The sequence below is a fragment of the Notechis scutatus genome, chromosome 1 (assembly GCF_049901735.1).
Source record: "Notechis scutatus isolate UNSWTSFEM ecotype Mainland chromosome 1, rNotScu1.2, whole genome shotgun sequence".
In the NCBI taxonomy this organism is placed as follows: Eukaryota; Metazoa; Chordata; class Lepidosauria; order Squamata; family Elapidae; genus Notechis; species Notechis scutatus.
The window spans coordinates 247,526,245-247,545,471 of record NC_142009.1 but is presented as its reverse complement, the minus strand read 5'-3'; the positions used below and the strand labels follow the sequence as shown (position 1 = coordinate 247,545,471).

Below are 19,227 nucleotides of genomic sequence, written 5' to 3'. Positions count from 1 at the left end.
TGCCCATTTTTAATGTGCATCAGTACAAAAATTGGCAACGCTTTGGTTGCACTGTTGCAGTTGCCATCTTGATTTTTTTAAAAACTATAACCCTGTGGACACTTCTGGTATGGGGCGAGGGAGCATAATGGGCAGAATCTAACCATTTGTAGTTTTGTGCCAGGTAGCTAGGCATAGAAGCGAGCAAGGGAAAAGGGAAAGCCATCTATGAAGTTCAACTAGGCATAGAAGCGAGCAAGGGAAAAGGGAAAGCCATCTATGAAGTTCAACAGGGAAGCTCGAGGGATAGTTTTTTTTTTTTAATAGTCTGTCTAAATTAAATCCACACTTTCCCATCCCACATTAGATGGGAACAAAGAAAACCCGTCTGCTTCTATGATCTTTAAAAACAAGCCTTAGGACAGATGGACAAGAGTCTGTAGTTGTGAACCACCATACTTGTGATTTGTTTGTATTCCTGGCATATATCTGTAGCAGCTATAGACTCATAATTGGCTTGGGGAGGGGAAAGCCCCAGAACAAAAGCATAGCCATACTTCAACTGATGAGAGAAGATGAAGCTGTATTAGATACAGGAAAGGAGACGCTAATAGGAGCTATGAAGGGAAGCAACTCTTCCGAAGAAAATTGAATGAGGAAGCAAATGTAGTGAAAAAGAATGACCGTGGTTTTTATCTTCACAGCCTGCTCATCATCCTTCATGGTATTAAAATGCCCTAATAATTATCTTTGTAGGTCATGTCACAGAAAACATTGCTGTTGTGTCATCCTCAGCCCACCAGAGAGACAGCTGTCCCTGCTTTGACACATGCACAGAGAGACGTGCCCGACCTATCATTTGGGTCGGTAAAATAAGTGGAGGGAACTATTTTTAAAAACATCCTTGTTCTGTCCCACAGATCTGTGTTTAAAAACAGGGCCTGTGCAGAATATCTACTATCTCCTGGGAAGCACCCACTGGTCCTAAACACTGCTGGTCATCCATTAGTTCCTGCAAAAGCAAGAGAACAAAAATCGCCTACTTTACTGACTCTGCAAATCATCCACACCTGGGATGGATAAATGATACCTAATAAAGGAAGAGGGCATTGATTGTTATACCAAGCAGAAATAGCTCCTCTAGTATACATTTGTTAGTCATATATTGGGAACAGGTTTTGACAGATGATTACAACCCTGGATTTAGTTGTCTGTCAAAACTTATTTCTTCCCTTAGGGATGGTGGTGGTTGAAACCACTAGAAAAATCCATTAACATTTTTATTAAATTGGTGTTTTCCCCCCATCCTAGCATTTCCCTCACAAGTGCGTAGTCTGCTTTTTACAGATCAACCAAAAGTTGACCCATTAGTTGTGACAAGAGTTGATTCATGGGCTGAGGGAGTCACTGGCCCAAAGTCACCCATCCATCTCTCATGCCTCAGTCTTCAGTTTTCTAGCTATTGTTTAACCACTAGGCCAAACTGGCTCCTCTATATTCATTAAGTTATCGTGCACTGAATTAAATTCCTTAGGACAGCACCAGAGGCTTTTTCATTGCTGAATAAAAATAGTACTTTTCAATGAGAGTAGTACAAAGGATACCAGCCTTTTGTTGTTATTGTTCTTGTTGTTCTGTTCTGTCTCAGAAATCAGAGTATAGCATGGACTCTGAGATATTGTGCTACATCCTAGATTATACCAGGAGCCAGACTTGATCATCTCTTCAGTCCCTACCGACTTTATGATTCTATAATTCATATTAAGGTATTTGGAGGAAAGCATTGTAACATTGGAGAACCAATGTTGTCCAACTATTGGTTGTCCAACCAATTAAGATTGGACAACCATTTGGTTTCCTGCTTGAGCAGGGGGTTGGACTAGAAGACCTCCAAGGTCTCTTCCAGCTCTGTTATTCTGTTATTAAGAATCACCTATCAGACAGGGGTAGGGATAGGGGGTTGAGGAGACATTCTGCCCCACTGGAACTCAAAAGAGTGTTCAGGCTCTTGCAAGATAAAAGGCTTTAAATTTTCAGGAAAGAAGAGCCTGGATCCCTGAAGGCCAAGAGCAGATGCACCCTTCAAGAAGTTAATAGAAGAGCTGGAGTAGTTAATTACTCACTCTAACAATTAAGACAAATGTGTGCTGGGGGACTGATTGACTTATGAAGTGTCCTTGTCTGTTAACATCAAAACTCAGGGATGTAAGAGGACAACTTCCAACATTTCCACTGAAATGGTTAAAGTCTGTTAATCCATGTATGACAAATGATACTGCAAGGAACAGTCATTTCCCCTGTCAAATATATCTTATCCCAAGTGCACTGATGCCTTTAGTTGCACGGGGCAAATGTTGTAACGTAGACTGAAGCCTTCTGAATGTCAGTTCTGTCTCACTGTGTTTTAACATTGTTCACTTAAATGTTAAATAATGCATGTTAACAAAAAATAATGATGATGATGATGATGCAGCAGGTTCAAAACAGTGTGCTGCCCTCTCTTGGCCACCTACCTCTGTCTTAAAGCAACTCTCCTCAAACTCTTGCTGAAGGCTGGCAGAAGCATCCTTTGAAGATGGTCCGCTTCTCTTGTTGTACAAAAGAGGAAAATCTATAAAAGGAGAAATGAGCTGTTCAGTTAAAACGAGGGTGGTGGACATTTCTACTAAGGATATTTACTTTAAAGAAGAAAAACTAGCAGGAGACCTCATAGCAGCCTTCCAAGACCTGAAGAGTTGTCAGAGGGAAGAGATTATGGATTTATTAATGCTGTATTAACAGAGGGGTAGAATCAAGATCACGTGAAGTGTTAATACCACTTTATAATGAAGGCATTATACCAAGGGGTAAGGCCACACTGGAACACTGCATTTAGTTTTGATCAGCACAATGTAAAAAAGACGTTGAGACTCTTTTTTGCCATTTTATTGGATGGCAGTATGGAGGCTCTATTGAAGGAGATCAATGAAACCTGGGATGTGATTAACTCTGTTCCTATATCTATTCTAATAAAGGGTTATAAGGAAACATAATGGATGCCATTTCCTGCATGGGGAAGTTTTGTAAGGCATGAAATATAGAAATATTTAAAGAATTAAAACTGTAGTTAGATAAAGGACATCAATTGGCAGTGACCTCACTTGAAGTCAACGCTTGTTTGACCCTCATTTTCAAGAAACTAAAAAGTTAATAGTTATGTCCTTGAAAAAGCAGAGCTCATGTTAAATATTACATATATTACCATACCATTTAGACAGGATATGTATTTTTTTATTAACTGAAAAATGTAGGGGACTTTGTTTATTCATTTTTTCATGATTATTCTATTTGCAGTATATTTATTGTAGAACAAATTTGTTACACAAATTCTGAAACAACTACCAGGAATTCTGGTTGCAGAAAATGAGACTGTTCCATCTCCAAGTAATAACAGGCAAATGTTCTATTTGAATTTTTGTCAATATTTAATATTTTTCCGTGATAAAATAAAATGGCTTTCAAATAGACACTACAGCTTGGCTTGTTGAACCTGGTACAGTTGGCAAAGTCAGAGGCTATTAACAGTGTCCAGAATTTTTGGAACACTTGGAACACTGCATTTAGTTTTGATCAGCACAATGCAAAAAAGACGTTGAGACTCTAGAAAGAGTGCAGAGAAGAGCAACAAAGATGGTTAGGGGACTGGAGGCTAAAACATATAAAGAACGGCTTGCTGGAACTGCGTATGTCTAATTTAATGAAAAGAAGGACTAGGAGTGATATGGTAGCAGCATTTCAATATTTGAGGAGCTGCCACAAAGACGGGAGAGTCAAGCTATTCTCCATAGCATTTGAGTGCAGGACAATAGATGGAAACTAATCAAGGAGAGAAGCAACCTAGAACTAAGAAGAAATTTCCTGACAGTTAGAACAATTAACCAGTGGAACAACTTGCCTCCAGAAGTTGTGAATTCTCCAACATTGAAAGTTTTAAAAAAGAAATTGGACAACCATTTGTCTGAAATGGTAAGGGTTCCTGCCTGAGCAGGAGGTTGGACGAGAAGACCTCCAAGATCCCTTCCACTCTGCTATTCTATTCTGTCTTGTCCTATCCTATCCTATCCTATCCTATCCTATCCTATCCTATCCTTCTTTAGGGTTCTCTAAATGAAGCAGATGGCTAGATTTATGGAAGGAGATCCCATTCAAAAGAAGGAAGAATCTCCCAATTGTGAGAACTGTTAAGTAGTGGAACAGTCATGGGTGCTCAATCACCAAGGTTTTAAGTAAACAGACGGGACATTTGTCTTGGAATGGAATGAGAATACCTGTCTTGGGCAATGGGTTGCACTATAAGATTTCTGATACTACTAGAGTTGTGTCGGGAGCACAACGAGTGCTTCTTGGTTGAAATGATTGAATGAATGATGACATCACAATTGCCTGGGGGATGTCCAATTGGGGGCTGCTTTCATGTCCACATTAAGTTGCCCGTTAAAGTGGGACCCATTTATCTACCTGCGATCACCCGTTTTGAACTGTTGGATTGGCAGGAGGTTGTGATGGGAGCTCACCCTGTCCTGCAGCAGCAACTGGGTCTCAAACATGAGTCTTCCAATCATCAGCCCAGCATCTTAACCTATTGAGTTATCACATTCCTGCAAGACCACTGATGATATCCATGATTATGATTATGCTCTTAGCTCTGAAATGCGCAGCAGAATGCATATTGGCTATGCATAATGCCTTTTAGGAGACATGGATATTTCATGGAGAAAAATTCACTCTCTGAGAGGAAAAAAAAAGCCAAACTTTGTATTTCTCTGGACCTGTTTCTTTAAAATTCAATGCCTAGTATGGCTACAGTCCTAACATGATGTCATATGCAGACCATCCAGCCACAGTCTAATGGCTGGGCGAGATTATTCTCTCCTATTGTAGATCTATGACAGCCTGTCATGCAGGCATTTATATTGCTTCCTCTCTCTATCCCTCTAACCCCGCCTTAAGAATTGTGGAGCAGAATTTTCACTGCTGGCCTGCTTCCCACCAACCTTCAGATTTCTTCACAATGGAATTCAAGGCCAGGCAGCTCTTCTCTTTATTGACTGAATGGCTCAGCTCAGCTCCTGGTGGTGCCAATTAAGCTCAGCGGGGGACACAAGCAGCAGCTGTCAAAGACTTGTTGTCGCCCCCTCCCCTTCATGCACCAGTAATGGTGGAAATGTTTTGTTCTCTGCAACATGGGAAGCAACAGACCCTTCACCCTTTCAATAGGAATCCTTGGCTCACATATTGTAGTATGACTTATACTTTTTTTGTTAGTGGAATAGTAAATGCCAAAAAATATTTGTCCAGATTTGGATGCATGCAACACCCTGTACTGCGTTTTGAAGCAAGTGACATCATTTCAGCTGATGCCTGCCCAAATTATCTCTCCACTCTTTTGTCTCTTATTCTTTTTTCTTGTGATATATTCGAAGAATATCCCCAGGTTCAGTATTCCAGGTGCGTCTTTAATAAATTGAATACGTATTGGGGGAAGTCAAAAGAAAATGGGGCAAAATATGATGAATATTGACCTACCCATATATCCCCATGCACACTAGTGCGAAACAGCAGGGCATGCAACACTGATTCCATTTTCAAGTGCCTCCTGTCTTCTCCACTATGAACATCGTGTAGTCTATGCAACATACCTAAATCTGAAATCTTTAAAGGTACAATTTTCATTGTTTTCTGAACTGAGAACCAACACGTAGCATATTAACAGAAAACTAGGTTCAGTTTTCTCCTGGTCCTACTTGCATTTTTATCTCTTTTTTTTCGTAATATGGTTTCAATATGCTAAGTGTTGGCTCTCAGTTCACTCTGATTTAAATAGAATAATACAGATTGTACTTCCAAAAATTAAAAAGAATAGCATTCAAATATTAAAACAATGATGTATTTTGTAATTCTAGAAGTCTAACTGTTAGAATTCCTGGTTTTCACCTGAATAAAATATAATTGTTGAGTTGGGCAAAATACTTTAATCGTAGGTAATAATTCCTTCTAGTGAATAGATTAGCTTGAACATGTTAACATTCAATATCTTCTTCCCACAAGCTTTTAGCTCCCTCTGGAGACGCCTCATCAAACACACAGGGGAAATTTAAAAAAATACAAAACGACAACAGAATTAATAAGCAGCATTTTAAACACAGACTTAATTGAGAAGAACAAATTAAAAATGAGGTGGTGGTAGTTTTGCCACCTGCCTCTCTCTCTTTTGTAAAAGCATTACGATTTTTGCAAATTGTTTATTCGTTAGTTCATGTGCTAATTGGACAGCTAGGGCAAACCTGGCTTTTTATATCTAAATGTAATACATAAATCAAAGGCATTGTTATTCATTATTTGTGGAATTGCCTTAAAGTGAACATGCACCATGAATTCAGAAATAAGCTGCAGCTCAGAACGTTTTGTATGATGTCAAAAGTAGGGCTTGCCTGATAGAGCGAGGCAGTGGCCTCTGGTGGCAAATGCTTGATGTTGGGGGGCGGGGACGGACGGCGGGAAGTGAAGCATGGTCATAATTCAGAAATGCTGGCCACTTTCTGGTATTACACCATGTGACTTAGGAATACAGAGACATACATACCCACCTTCCCTAACCTGAGCCCCAGAGTTCTTCAAAAATTAAATGTGCAGTAGGTGACATGAGTTGGGAGGTGGGTGAAACTGGTGGGATACTGGTGGCCTGGGCTTGCAAGGCCCCTGAATGACAGGAAGTGGAGCATGGGTACCTCAGGGGGCAGGGCCTGCACTAGGCCTCTCAGCGCCTCTCCTGGGCCCCTGAGGCACCTGTGTTCCGCTTAATGACCTGCACATTTGTTTAACAATCCAATCAGCTGTTAACTACTTCCTTTACTTTGTGGCTGTCACAACATCCAACTGTAATGAGCAGGATCTATCCCAGTTGAGTCAGGGACAGGGGGTGGGATGCAAATATTTTTACTACTGGTTCTGTGGGCGTGGCTAGGTGGGCATGGCTTTTTTTTGCAGCACATCCCCCCCAGTTCCATTTTTTTTGCTTCCTGGGCCTCAGGAAGCCTCCTGGGAGGCTGGTTTTGCTTCCAGGAGGCTTCTCTGAGGCCCAGGAGGCAAAAAACGGAGCGTGGGGGGGGGGGTGCACAGCACTCCCCTCCCCAGGTGCCCCTTTTTGCCTCCTGGGCCTCAGGGAAGCCTCCTGGGCAAAGCAGTAAGACAGCGAGGGGGATCCCAGCACAGTTGATCATTGGAACAGCTGATTGTCGGCGGGGAAAAAAAAGAAATACAGGTTTGGCCAAACTGGTAGCTGTTGTTTTTTTTTAACTACCGGTTCACCCTAATTTAGGTTGTTTTTCAGATACAGGAATAGCTCCTCCTCCCCTTGCTAGTATCAAAGATCTAAGTATCAGTTCAGAAACTTCTAATCTACACCATTCTGCAGAAGGCAAAATAGATAGCAACTTTGCCTCAAGCAAAACACATGTTTCCAGCCAGCCTTTTCTGAGACCTCCAAGATGCTAAAGTTGATGCAACCTTTTTCTCAGTACTAAGAATGGAACACAAAACAGCTGAGAGGGATCAGATTGCACAACAGGTGGACCAATGTGTGTATTCTATGGAGGAAAATGAAGAAATCTCGTATCTGAAAATGAAAATGTAAATGAATGTACAATGTACTTTAAGTGTAAAGATACATTGACAGTGGTTCCCCAGTGCTGTGAATGTTTAGTTTAGTTTACTTTATTGTCATTGCACCTCGTACAACGAAATCAAACACCATCTTTAGCGCACATCATGACCATGAAAATAAACACAAACACACATCCTTCACACTCCACACATTGAATTGAAAACCCCGACACCACACCAACACTTCACTATACAGTAGAATTCAACAGAGCTACTGCCCCGGGATAAGAAGCTGTTTTTCAGCCTATTTGTCCTTGTTTTTATTATTCTGTACCATCTGCCAGATGGGCTCAAAATGTTTGTTTTGTTGATCTAGGCTTGGGAACACCTGAAAATGAAAGTATTTATAATACATCAAAGAATCTGTCAGTCCTAGTTTCTACAATAAAGCTTTTACATTCTTCTTGCTAGGTTAGGCTTATGGCCAATTATTAACAATGCATTTAAAAGAGAGAGGAGGGGAAATAAAGCAAATTAAAACGCAAGAAGACCCATGTTAGTTATCCAGTGCAACAATACTACAAAATCCATATTGCAGGTATTACAAAGCCCATCCTATGTGGCCCTCATATCTTTGATATTCTGAGGGAGGGAAACTGCTTTACAAATAGCTAACAGGAACAGGGAAGCAAAATATGTATTTTTTTTAAAAAAAGGATTACGTGTCTTTCCCACATGTCTTATATCAAAGTCGTTTCCTTAAAAGTAATCATAATCAAGTCATGAGAGTAGATGGACATTACAGGTAGTTCTTGACGTACAACCATTCTTTTAGCAACTTTTACCACAGCACTGAAAAAAGTGACTTACAGCTTGTCCTCACCCTTATGATTGTTGCAGCATCTCCATAGTCATGTGAACAAAATCCGGGTGTTTGGCAACCATACATTGCAGAATAAATTGTGGAATCCCAGACGATCACTGTTTGTGACCTTCCCAGCTGAATTCCAAAAAGCACACTGAACGAGGGAAGTTGCGTTCAGTTAACAACCTATGCAATTCACTTAATACCTGCAGTGATTGGCCTAACATCCGTAGCACAAAGGTTGTAAAATTGGCATAAATGAAAGTAGAATATAAATGAAATTGTTTAATGGAAGAATGTAGCTAAACATGTAATTGTATTGGGTGATTTAATAAGATTATATCTTACTTGACTGAATCTTTTTCCAGTTCTGATATTTTTTGGATGAAGAAGAATCACGAAGACTGTAGGCTCGTTGTAATGCTAGAGGGGAGAGATAAGGAAAAAAAAACAGCTACAAAGGGTTTTTGTTAAAATTCAGGAAGTTCCAAACCTCAACAATAAGCACACTGAGATTTTAAATTTGAATTTGTTTTGCTTGGATATATGTTTTGGAGTTATTCCACAACTGGAGAGTAAAGTTTGACATCCTACCATTCCTTATTATTCATATTTGACAAAACCAGCTGCAGCTGGTAGCCAACAAAAAAATCAGTCAAGTCTTCTTCACAGAACAGTTCACTCAGGAAGTTTACATTTCAAGTAGAAGAGTTCAAAATTACAATTTTTCTAAGGCAATGACGCCTCACCATTTCAAGCGGGCAGATAAATATTTAAATATCAGCCACGAGGGGGCAATGTTCTCCAACCTGATTTTTCCTTGGCTCAGCAGTTTAATTCTCAATTTATTCCATTTTTGTGGAATGGTATAGCTGCAGCAGGAGAATGCATTTATGCCCAGCCATTTCTATATCTCTATTGTTTCTCTTGCCTGTGGGTTGTTGGTTTTTTTTTTTCTACTCCAAAATGAGGGAGAAAATGAAACATTTGTTTTTCATTGGTCGAAGTTACATAATTCTCACAACTGACTTCAAGGAAAAAATCCTAGTAATCAAGCAAACAATGACGGTGCGAAACAGAGCAATGTGGGTGATAGAAAGCTAAGGATCAGGGAGGCCCAAAAGGGGAAAGTACGTTATGTACCAGGGAATGCTGTGGTTCACTTTGGAAAAAATCAGTGCAGAAGCTGAAGTGGTGTGTGTGTAAAGAGGGGTTATGACAGTGCGCATGTGTGTGTGTGTGTGTATATGTTTGGGTGTGTAAAACACAATGTATGAGAGGGGAGAGGTGGATGGCTTCAGTGGGATACTTTGCATCCCATTGCTTTGCATTTCAAAAGCTTTCCTTTAAAACAGGGGTCCCCAAACTTGGCAACCTTAAGACTTGTAGACATAGTTGGCTGGAGAATTCTGGGAGTTGAAGTCTACAAGTCTTACAGTTGCCAAGTTTGGAGACCTCTGCTTTAAAAAGAGAAAATTTAATTTATATAGATTCTTGGCTGCTGTACAGGTAGGCCTCGACTTAAGACCTCACTGTTCAAAGTGGCAACCGCACTGAAAAAAGTGGCATATGACCATTTTTCACACTTATGACTGTTACAGCATTCCTGTGCTCATGTGATTTATATTCAGATGCTTGGCAACTGACTCATATTTATGATGAGTCAACATCCCGGGCAGTGGTGGGATTCAAAAAATTTTACTACCGGATCTGTGGCCTGTGGCTTGGTGGGTATGGCTTGATGGGTATGGCAGGGGAAGGATACTGCAAAATCTCCATTCCCTCCCCACCCCACTAACCTGCTTTCCAGCTCCATTCTCCTGTGCAGGGCAACAAAAGAAGACCCAGCCGATCAGCTAAGACTCAGGAGGCAGAGAATAGGTGGGGGCAGGGCCAGTCAGAAGTGGTATTTGCCAGTTCTCTGAACTACTCAAAAATTCCGCTACTGGTTCTCCAGAACTGGTCAGAACCTGCTGAATACCACCTCTGATCCTGGGGTCATGTGATCCCCTTCTGTGACCTTCTGACAAGCAAAGTCAACGAGGAAACCAGATTCACATAACATGCATATTACTAATTTAACAACTGTAGTGATTCAGTCAATTCACGTGGCAAGAATAGTTGTGAAATGGGGCAAAACTCACTTAATAAATTTCTCACTTAGCAACATAAATGTTGGGCTCAGTTATGGTCGTAAGTATTAGGGTTAAAAGTAGAGGGCATTAAAATATATTTGCTATGATATCTATTAAAATATATAAACAATAGATTTAATCAAGCTATTGTTTTACAATTGTATTAGGTATGGAGTGGTCAGAGCAACAAAATAAAGTTCCATTATTTTACAAAACATACAACAAAAACTGGATGTATGGAAAGCATTCTTTTCCAAAGTTCTATCAGCATTATTTTATATAATGGTATATTTTCTAAATATGCTAACTCCTCTATTGTCTACATTAGTGTTACATAATTTATGGCTTAATTATCTAATGCTAAAGTAAATTTAGAAATGATTGCTAAAAAGTACTTGGGAAAATAGAGAACCCAGCACCCACAAATGAATTTGTTTAATTCAACTGCAGTTTTTTTCTTTTTCGACCCTGTAATGCAGGGGTGTTAAACTCATGGCCCGTGGGCCGGATGTGTCATATGCTGGCCACACCCACCCATTTTAGTGAAGGGGTCACAGTACATCACAGGACGACAATGTGGAGATGCAAATTTGGCACCCTTGCTGTAATCCCTTGATTTGGGATGGAGTCAGGGTGACTGAATGGAGCTGAGCATTTACTGATCAGATGCCCTTCCTGATTCCTTTGTGGAGCTCACAGCAGATATTTTCATTCTGTGCCCTGTTAGAGAAACATCTGTTACTACCTAGGATTGCACTCTCAACCTTCCGAGTGGGAGGTGAGCATCTTCACCTCTAGGCCACCATGCCACTCAATTCAAACCGCATTATATCTTCTGAACCTCATACCACTTTGTCAATGAGGAGGTCTTGAATGGTTTCAGTGCCTTTTGGTGGACTCAGAGAGTTTTGGAGCTTATAGAAACTTACCATTAGCAGCTTTGGATTTTTCAAGGCGATCACTTCCCTTCTCCAAATTTGTGACGGACAGTGGAGATCTCTTTGAAGATGAGAGACAATTCCAGATGGGCTTAGGCAATGGCAACATTTCTTCTGAGGATGCAAGAATGGCTGAATTTCCAGAAAGATCAGATTCTAGTTCTGAGCTAAGAATCCAAGAGTAGAAAGATCTGGTTGTTTTAAGCATGACCAGCAAGTGGTACAAAAAATACCTAATCAACAATTCACACATGTATGGTATCTTTCCCTTACATATGTAATAGGTATCATTGGTTGACTTTGTTATAGTTTTTCTTTTAACAGGTGTTCTATTTCTGGACATGTGTCCTCCAGATGTGTTGGATTAAAACTGCCATAACTCTCAGCCAGCAAAATGAAAGAAAACAACACCCTCTCAACTCACACTACTTAAAGTCTATCAAGTTATTGACAGTTCTTCAGCTAGAAAGAACTGCTAATGATGGAACTGGAAGGACAAAAGTTGAAGAAAGTCAGTGCAAAGGAAACTGGGAAATATATACTGTATATTTGTATTCAACAAAGCTGCTTTCTTGAAAACTTCAATAACTCTTACATACTGTAATTTTTATTGCTGTTGTTGTCAAAGCTAACCTGGATCTAATCCCCCACCCCACCCTGTATGATTCAGGCTGTGTGGGATGCAAAGATTTCTTGTCAGTGAATCATATGCCCACAAGAACTTTGTGCAAGCTGCAAGAATTGAGTGTTCCTGGTTCATCATTCTTCTTTCTCTCATTATCATCTCCTTTATTTACTCTGACAACTGGGTTCTATCATTTCTGCTTCCAGTTCATTCAAGGAAGTAAATTTGCATCAGTAACCAATACCTGCTTCCATCACTAGTTAGCACAACTTGGACTGCCAGAGGTTTGTGATTAGCTTTTTCTTCTTCTGGGTTAAGTTTGACCAAAGTCCATTCAGAAGGGGCCAAGGAACTTCTAAAGTCAAGATGGGGGATATTCTTGCACTTCTTGGGAGAGATGGATTCATCTACTGGACAGTTGCAATACTCTAGAAAAAATAAAGAACATGAAAACTTGTCCCACATCAATTCAGAATAATAACATTGTTCATTCAGGAGGATGCCAAAAGTGTGGAAAAGTCAAGCCAACCATCTTTTAAACACAGTTTATCTGTAGAGGAAGATTTGCTTAAAATGAACTTATATGTCCATTGTTTAAAAATATCCTTCCTTCAATATGGATGTCCTTCAACATGTTCAACGAGAACTATTTTGCTGGAGTAACTGGAGCAAAATAGTTGTCCTCACTTCCCTTTGACTTTCTCATGTAGCAGAGAACTGAAAGGTAACAGCCAATAGACAACCTATGCCTGAATTGGGGTCCCAGGTCCTGCTGCTACTGCTTCTAGGAACAATGATCAATCTTCATGATTGTAGCCTTGTCTTATGTTCTCCATTTGAACTGCTTCTGTTACCCGGACCTGCAGGATTATCCACCTCAAATAGATGCTTATCTGTTCAGTTTGCATATCCTGTATAGATGTTGAGGATTTCCCTCCATGCATATTTGTGGAGGAAGGGCCTCTCGCTTATGGTCCTTAGATTCAGGAACAGCTTTCTTCTGGAAAACTCTAATATATCTTTCCTTCCAGTATTTAAGAAGTCAGTAAAAACAGAGCTATTTAGAAGAGCCTTCACTTCAGTTGGGAGATACCCAATGTAATTAACTAATTAGTTAATTATGGATACCCAATAAGAACATTAATTTTAATTATGTGTAGGTTTACAGTTTCATTATATGGTTGAAAGTTTATGATATAAGACTCAAAGAGCTCCTTGGGATTGTGGGGATGCAAAAACAAAGAAACAAACATGCCAGATAGTTCTCTCATTTGTTTCACACAGATATGACTCTAGTTTCTTTTCTGGTTCTCCCATCAACTTTTCTAAGAAAAGAATCAAAAATAGAACTTGGCTTTGCAAGGCTGTCTCTGAACCAGACGAGTTCACCATAATAAACAGCTTAACTGCAGAAAGTCCCTTGGCCATGAATTTCCACTCCCTGTGGTCAAAAAGGCCGACACTCATGGCCATCTGTTGTCTCTGATGGGAACAAGTTACAACGGGGATCGGGATGGATGGATCATTTGTCCAGATCCACTTCAACTTCACACTTTGGGAGAAATTACTAGCAATCTTACAACATGTGGCAAGCTCTGCGCTACTGTACTTGGGATAATCTGCAGGTTCTCCCAGATTAAGATCATCCTGTGCAACCAGATTTAGTTTCTGGGCAATGCAGTCAACAATGAATAAACTAAGTCTGACGGGTTGCAATTTATACTGTACATTGGGCCCATTGCCTCTGACCACAAAGCCTCCATTGAGATTTTTATGCCTAGACAGTCAGCTCTTGAGCATACAATTCGTGGATACATTAATTTTTTAAAATGAACAACATATAGCAACTTCTCATGAAACAACACCAACCTGTACTTGAGTGCTTCATCAGTGGATGAGTTGGTGCCTACAACACCAGCTTCCCTTGATTTTCATCCTACTACCAGCATTGCATAATGAATAGCAACAGCAATTAAACTTATATACTACTTCATAGTGCTTTACAGCCATCTCTAATCAGTTTACAGAGTCAGCAACAATCAATCCTTCTTTTACTGGCTTTTGCAATACAGTCTCCTAACCACTGCGCCACCATGGCTCTTTGAAGGAGAGATGAAAAATACTTACTCCTTACATTCTCCTCCTTGACTGAGATGAAGGATTGTTGTTTACAATGTGATGGCCTAGAACTGTGATAGCGAACCTATGGCACGCGTGCCAGAAGTGGCACACAGAGCCATTTCTGCCGGCATGTGAGAGGTCACCCGAAATAGACCTACTGCACGTGCGCGCTTGTCCCCGCAAGCCAGCTGATTGTCGGGTATCTGCCGCGCATGCATGGGGGGAGACGCATGCACAGGAGATGTGTGCACATGTGCAGGGGGTGGGGCACACAGGGGGCACACATGCACGTACAGAGGCGTGTGATGGGGGGTTGCGCGCACATGTGCAGGGGCAGGGGGAGTCACACATGCATTGTATTATGGGTGCAGGCACGCATGCACGCTCACACTTTTGGCACACTATGAAAAAAAAATTAGCCATCACTGGCCTAGAAACTGGTCACCCATGAGTATCTAGTCAGGCATAGAATCCCAAGGGGATGCTCTTTCTCAGCTGAACTCACCTTACAAGGTTATTGTTGGGGTGGAAATAGATAGCACAAAGAACTCTGTTGCTGTTCTGGTTAGCCGGCAGCAGGTACAGATGGTTGAGGAGAGCAAGGACTCTGATGAAGGGCCAGGACCATCAGGGAGTGGACTGCTGCCTTCAGAGATTGTGGGGGCTGGCAGCAGTGATGAGGAGGTTCCCGAGGAGCCTGTGTCAAGTGCACATGCACGAAGGATTGCTCAGAGGAAAGAACAATTACAGCAGCACAGGCAACTTGGGAGTAATGCTGCAAGGTAATGGCCCCTCCCTCGAGAGGATAAAAGCCAGGTTTGGAAAAGCGTTCTTTGCAGACAGCAAAGAAGCTCAAGCTCAACTGGTGGACATTTTAGTTCATGAATCTTGTAAATTAGTTCTTATCTCTGGGTTTTTGGCAGCCTTGACAAACAACTTGGCAAGGCTCTTTCTTGTTGGAGATAATTGTTGGAAAGCAGCCTTTTATCTGTAAAGGAACAGCATTCGTGATTAAACCTTGAACGGTGGGGGCTTCTGCCTTTGTCTGTGTTTGCTCTCTGGGAACCCGGTTGGGTCAGAACAGTTGCCCTATTAAGAATGGAGCATGAGGGCTTCCAACAGTTAGGATGGAGAAGCCTCCGAACACCAGCTTTTTCCACCAGCTGATTGGCCAGTTATCTAAAGTCATTACCTGCATGGCAGCACATGTTACATCTCATCCTTTTGAATCCCCCTGCCATAGGCGAACCATTGCAGGGAAGAGAGCTGCCTTGCAAGTGCCTGATGCTGCCAGAAAAGGAAAGGGTACCTAGCAAAAAGCCTACTTGAATACCCTTGGCATTGTAAGATGGCTGAAGTTCCTCATATCCCATCCCTGCAACTATGCCTTGCTGTGGTGGCCAAAGGCACAGCAGGGATCTGGTCATTTTGAAGTGCTCCTATCCTTGCTCAGGTCACCGCCCAGCATGCCAATTTGATAGTAATGGATAGTAATGGATGGCCTGGATCTTCACAACCATCACATGCCACAAACTAAGATTTAGGAAAGGGCAGCTCATCCTTGCCTTCAGCCCTACAGTCTTGCCAAGGGGAGAGACTTTATTGCCTGATACAATACATCCATACCTTTAATTTTGCATGAAATAATAACCAAAAATCCTTGACGGTAAATAGTCAACCCTGAAGACCTCTATCTGTTTTGTAGCTTTATGGATTGCCTTCTCCATTGAAATGTTTCTCTCTGGGACTTGGGTACAGCTTTCACAAAACCACTTGTTCTGTGTCCAAAACATGCCCACAATGGCCATTGCTACCACGTGCTCTGCAAAATTTTATTTTGTGTTAAAAAAAAAAATTAAGCAAAACCAAAAGCGATTGTCTTACAGTCTCCTTGATTAACTTTTCTATCAGACAGACTTTGGAGGCTTCTTAACAGAAGAAAAATGTTGAGGGTCACACATTTAGATGAGTTTATTTCCACTGAAATCAGCGGAATTAAAATGGCATTAAGTTCAAATTCTTCAATTTACTCTTCCTTTTAGCCTGTTTATCCAGGGTTTTCTGCACCTTAAAGCAGTCTAACTAAAATCTCTGTATGGAATTGTATGTTACTCCCAGAAGCTCTCATTTATTTCAGGGAAAACTTTTTTCAACCAAAATATGATTCCCACATGTTTCAAAGTTTAAGCATGAAATGTTAAAAATATTAAGGAAATCCTATCATTATAAATATATATAATTTATTCCATGTTGGTGATTATATAATGGAATTTCCTTCCAGAAATATCCCCCCCCGCCCATATTCCAGTCTAGTCTCAGTTCTACGATTTGATTGTCTCCCATCCAGTTTACTTGCCAGACTAACATTCCTTAGCTTTATGAGAGCAGCCAAGGCCAGCTAAATGGCTAAATTTTAATTACTGCGTATCCTGATTTGGGAAATCCTGATCAGCATATAGCCAACTTTAGAGGTCCAGGTACCCTTCTGTTTTCTGAAGACAATTTTCAGAACATAATGTCTCAGCTCTATCTCTCAGGTAGGCTGGTTTGCTTTAAAAGAGAAACAAACCCTCAATTCTTCTCATATGCAAATATATTTTCTGGTTGTTGTTTTTACTTTTTAATGTTCTCTTTTCTATCTGGGAGTTCTCTAAAATTAAGAGGGCTGAAAGAGTTTAAAGAAAACATTCAGGTTTGTGCTGGGGCTTCTCACAGGAGGAAGGAGGCATTTCATCTTTGGCTCACTCACACAACAACACTAGTGGGACATGATCTCATCTGATTCAGGGACTTCCTTTCCCATAATTACAGGCATCTGAAGCCGAGAGCGTTGGGCTGCCAGATACCACACAGAGTTACAGTGTTTAGTTAGAGGATTGTTATGTATGGATCAAAGATTACTTTTCAGTTTTTTTTTAAAAAAACATTTACTTGTAGTTAAATCTAACATCTGGCTTACTAAATCAAGGAATGTCCTCCAGGTATGGTTAAAAAATTAAAATGCAATCAAAGCTCTGCCTATTATGTGTGACATATACAGCAAAACAGGCAGAGTTTCATTGGTGCCATTATGGCCACCATTTTGACTTTTTCTTTTAACAACACTCTGTGGACCCTCCTGACAATATCTATTACTTCAAAGACTTTAATCCAAGTAATACTGTCTCCTTCTAGATCTTCCTAAACTCCAGCTCTATTTCTACTTTCAAATACATTAAAACTGAAATTTTGGGAGGTGTTAGCCCACATGTGGCCTATTACTGTGGCAGTGAGCAACAGGCTGAAAAGTTCTTCAAGTTCAACTGAGTAAGATGCAACATGCTGAAAGTCTCATCCTACTAAGAATATCTTTGGTGATGTTTTAGAGGTCTTAAAGCTTTAAAGTGCTTGGCTTTGTATCAGAACACGAAATCCATACATCAAAAATAAAACCAGAGCAGAAAACCAACAGGCTGTACCATAGTGTTTGAGACAGAGCTCAGATGTGGAACAATTCTGAGTGGCTGTTTAAGCCTATCATTATTGGTGCTTTCTTTGTGCCCTCTGTGAGTGCCATTCTTTCAGCTGGCACATAATAGTTTGGTTTGGGAAAAGATGCTCAGCTCCCAAAAGAAATTTGTGGCAAGGCCACCTATGAAGAATGGCAGTCATGTTCCAGATTCATGCTGGGCTGGGATCTACTTACTAATAATTTGTCCTTGCAATTGTTCTCTCCTAATGCTGATGGATCTTCTGATGCAGCTTCTATTGAAGGATAGGCTGTGATCACAATAGACAGCAGTCCAGTTATCCTAGCTTTATTTTCAGTAACCTTACACAGCCTCCTTGTTGCAAGTACTGAAAAAGACAGCAAGAAGACACTAAACAACTGGCATTTGTATGTTACTCCCCAAAAAGATAGACAAGGGTTGGGGGAAACAGACCGAACATAAAGGTTAAAAATCAATAGCAGCAACAGAAGGGCTTTTCAATAAAGCAACAGCTTTCTCCTCCAATAACAATTATGCACCTTTAGCACCACTGCCAAGCACTAAAGTGGCATGATTGTAAACCAGAAACAATTAAGATGTTCTCATCATCAATGGATTCATTTAAATGTTACCGGTGCACTTCAGCTTCATTTAATTCCTTTGCCCCCAAATGTACTTAACATTGTCTAATTGGGTCTGGGAAGGTATTAAAGCATTATAAAATCATGTCCCTGAGCATCAATCTTGTCTTACTAAAAGCTCCATGATATGGAGTATATGTAGCAGAGTTCATGAATCTGAAGATGCACAAACTGAGTGTAAAAAGCCACCTGTGTCCTTAATTTTTTAAAATCAAATGAAGTACAACCTCTGTCACAAAAGATTCCAAATTATATGCGTAGTTAATGTACTGTAACACTCTGTCATTGATCGAGGATACATTCACACTTGGAATAGTGTCCATAGATATTTCAAATTATTTCAGAAAGGCTATTGTACTGCTAGAAATGTAGGGAAAGCAGCTGGAATGGTGGGAGGAGGAAGAGAATTGGAACGATTCCCCTAGAAAGATTATAACATGGTTGGAGGCATTTTAGTTGAGTGACAAGAAAGTCAAGATAGATGAGTATCAAGTGAAGCATAATGCAATCAATCACTCAATCAATCAATCATTCAGTCTTGCTCCCTTTCTTACCCAGTATAACTTGATTGACCCAGTCTATAACACTGCAGTAGTGAAATAAAGTTCTTCATATGAAATTCATTGCCACAATATAGTTTTAATCCATTAGACAATTTCAGGGAGGATTAGCTATTCATCATGCTTGTTCGTAAGGAAATGTTCAGATTCAAGGACAACTTCTCCTGACTCTCAATTGTCTGAGAACAGTAGCAGGAGAAGACAACGCCATTGTCTTTTTGTATCCTTTCTGCTGGCTTCCTGAAGACACCT

At 40.5% G+C, this 19,227-nt stretch overlaps 1 protein-coding gene across 7 annotated transcripts in view; it reads right to left on the bottom strand.

Moving 5' to 3' along the window:
• MICAL2 (microtubule associated monooxygenase, calponin and LIM domain containing 2) overlaps positions 1-19,227 on the bottom strand; it is a 149,199-nt gene that overhangs the window by 43,026 nt on the left and 86,946 nt on the right. For 6 of the 7 annotated variants that reach the window (XM_087950957.1, XM_026664837.2, XM_087950954.1 and 3 more), the window contains 4 exons: positions 12,428-12,611; positions 11,550-11,725; positions 8,834-8,908; positions 2,493-2,590 (listed from right to left, as the gene is read on the bottom strand). In XM_087950957.1, coding sequence (XP_087807083.1) covers positions 2,493-2,590; positions 8,834-8,908; positions 11,550-11,725; positions 12,428-12,611 — 533 coding nt within the window. The remainder of the gene's footprint in view (positions 1-2,492; positions 2,591-8,833; positions 8,909-11,549; positions 11,726-12,427; positions 12,612-19,227) is intronic. The other variant, XM_087950952.1, reaches the window with a different exon arrangement.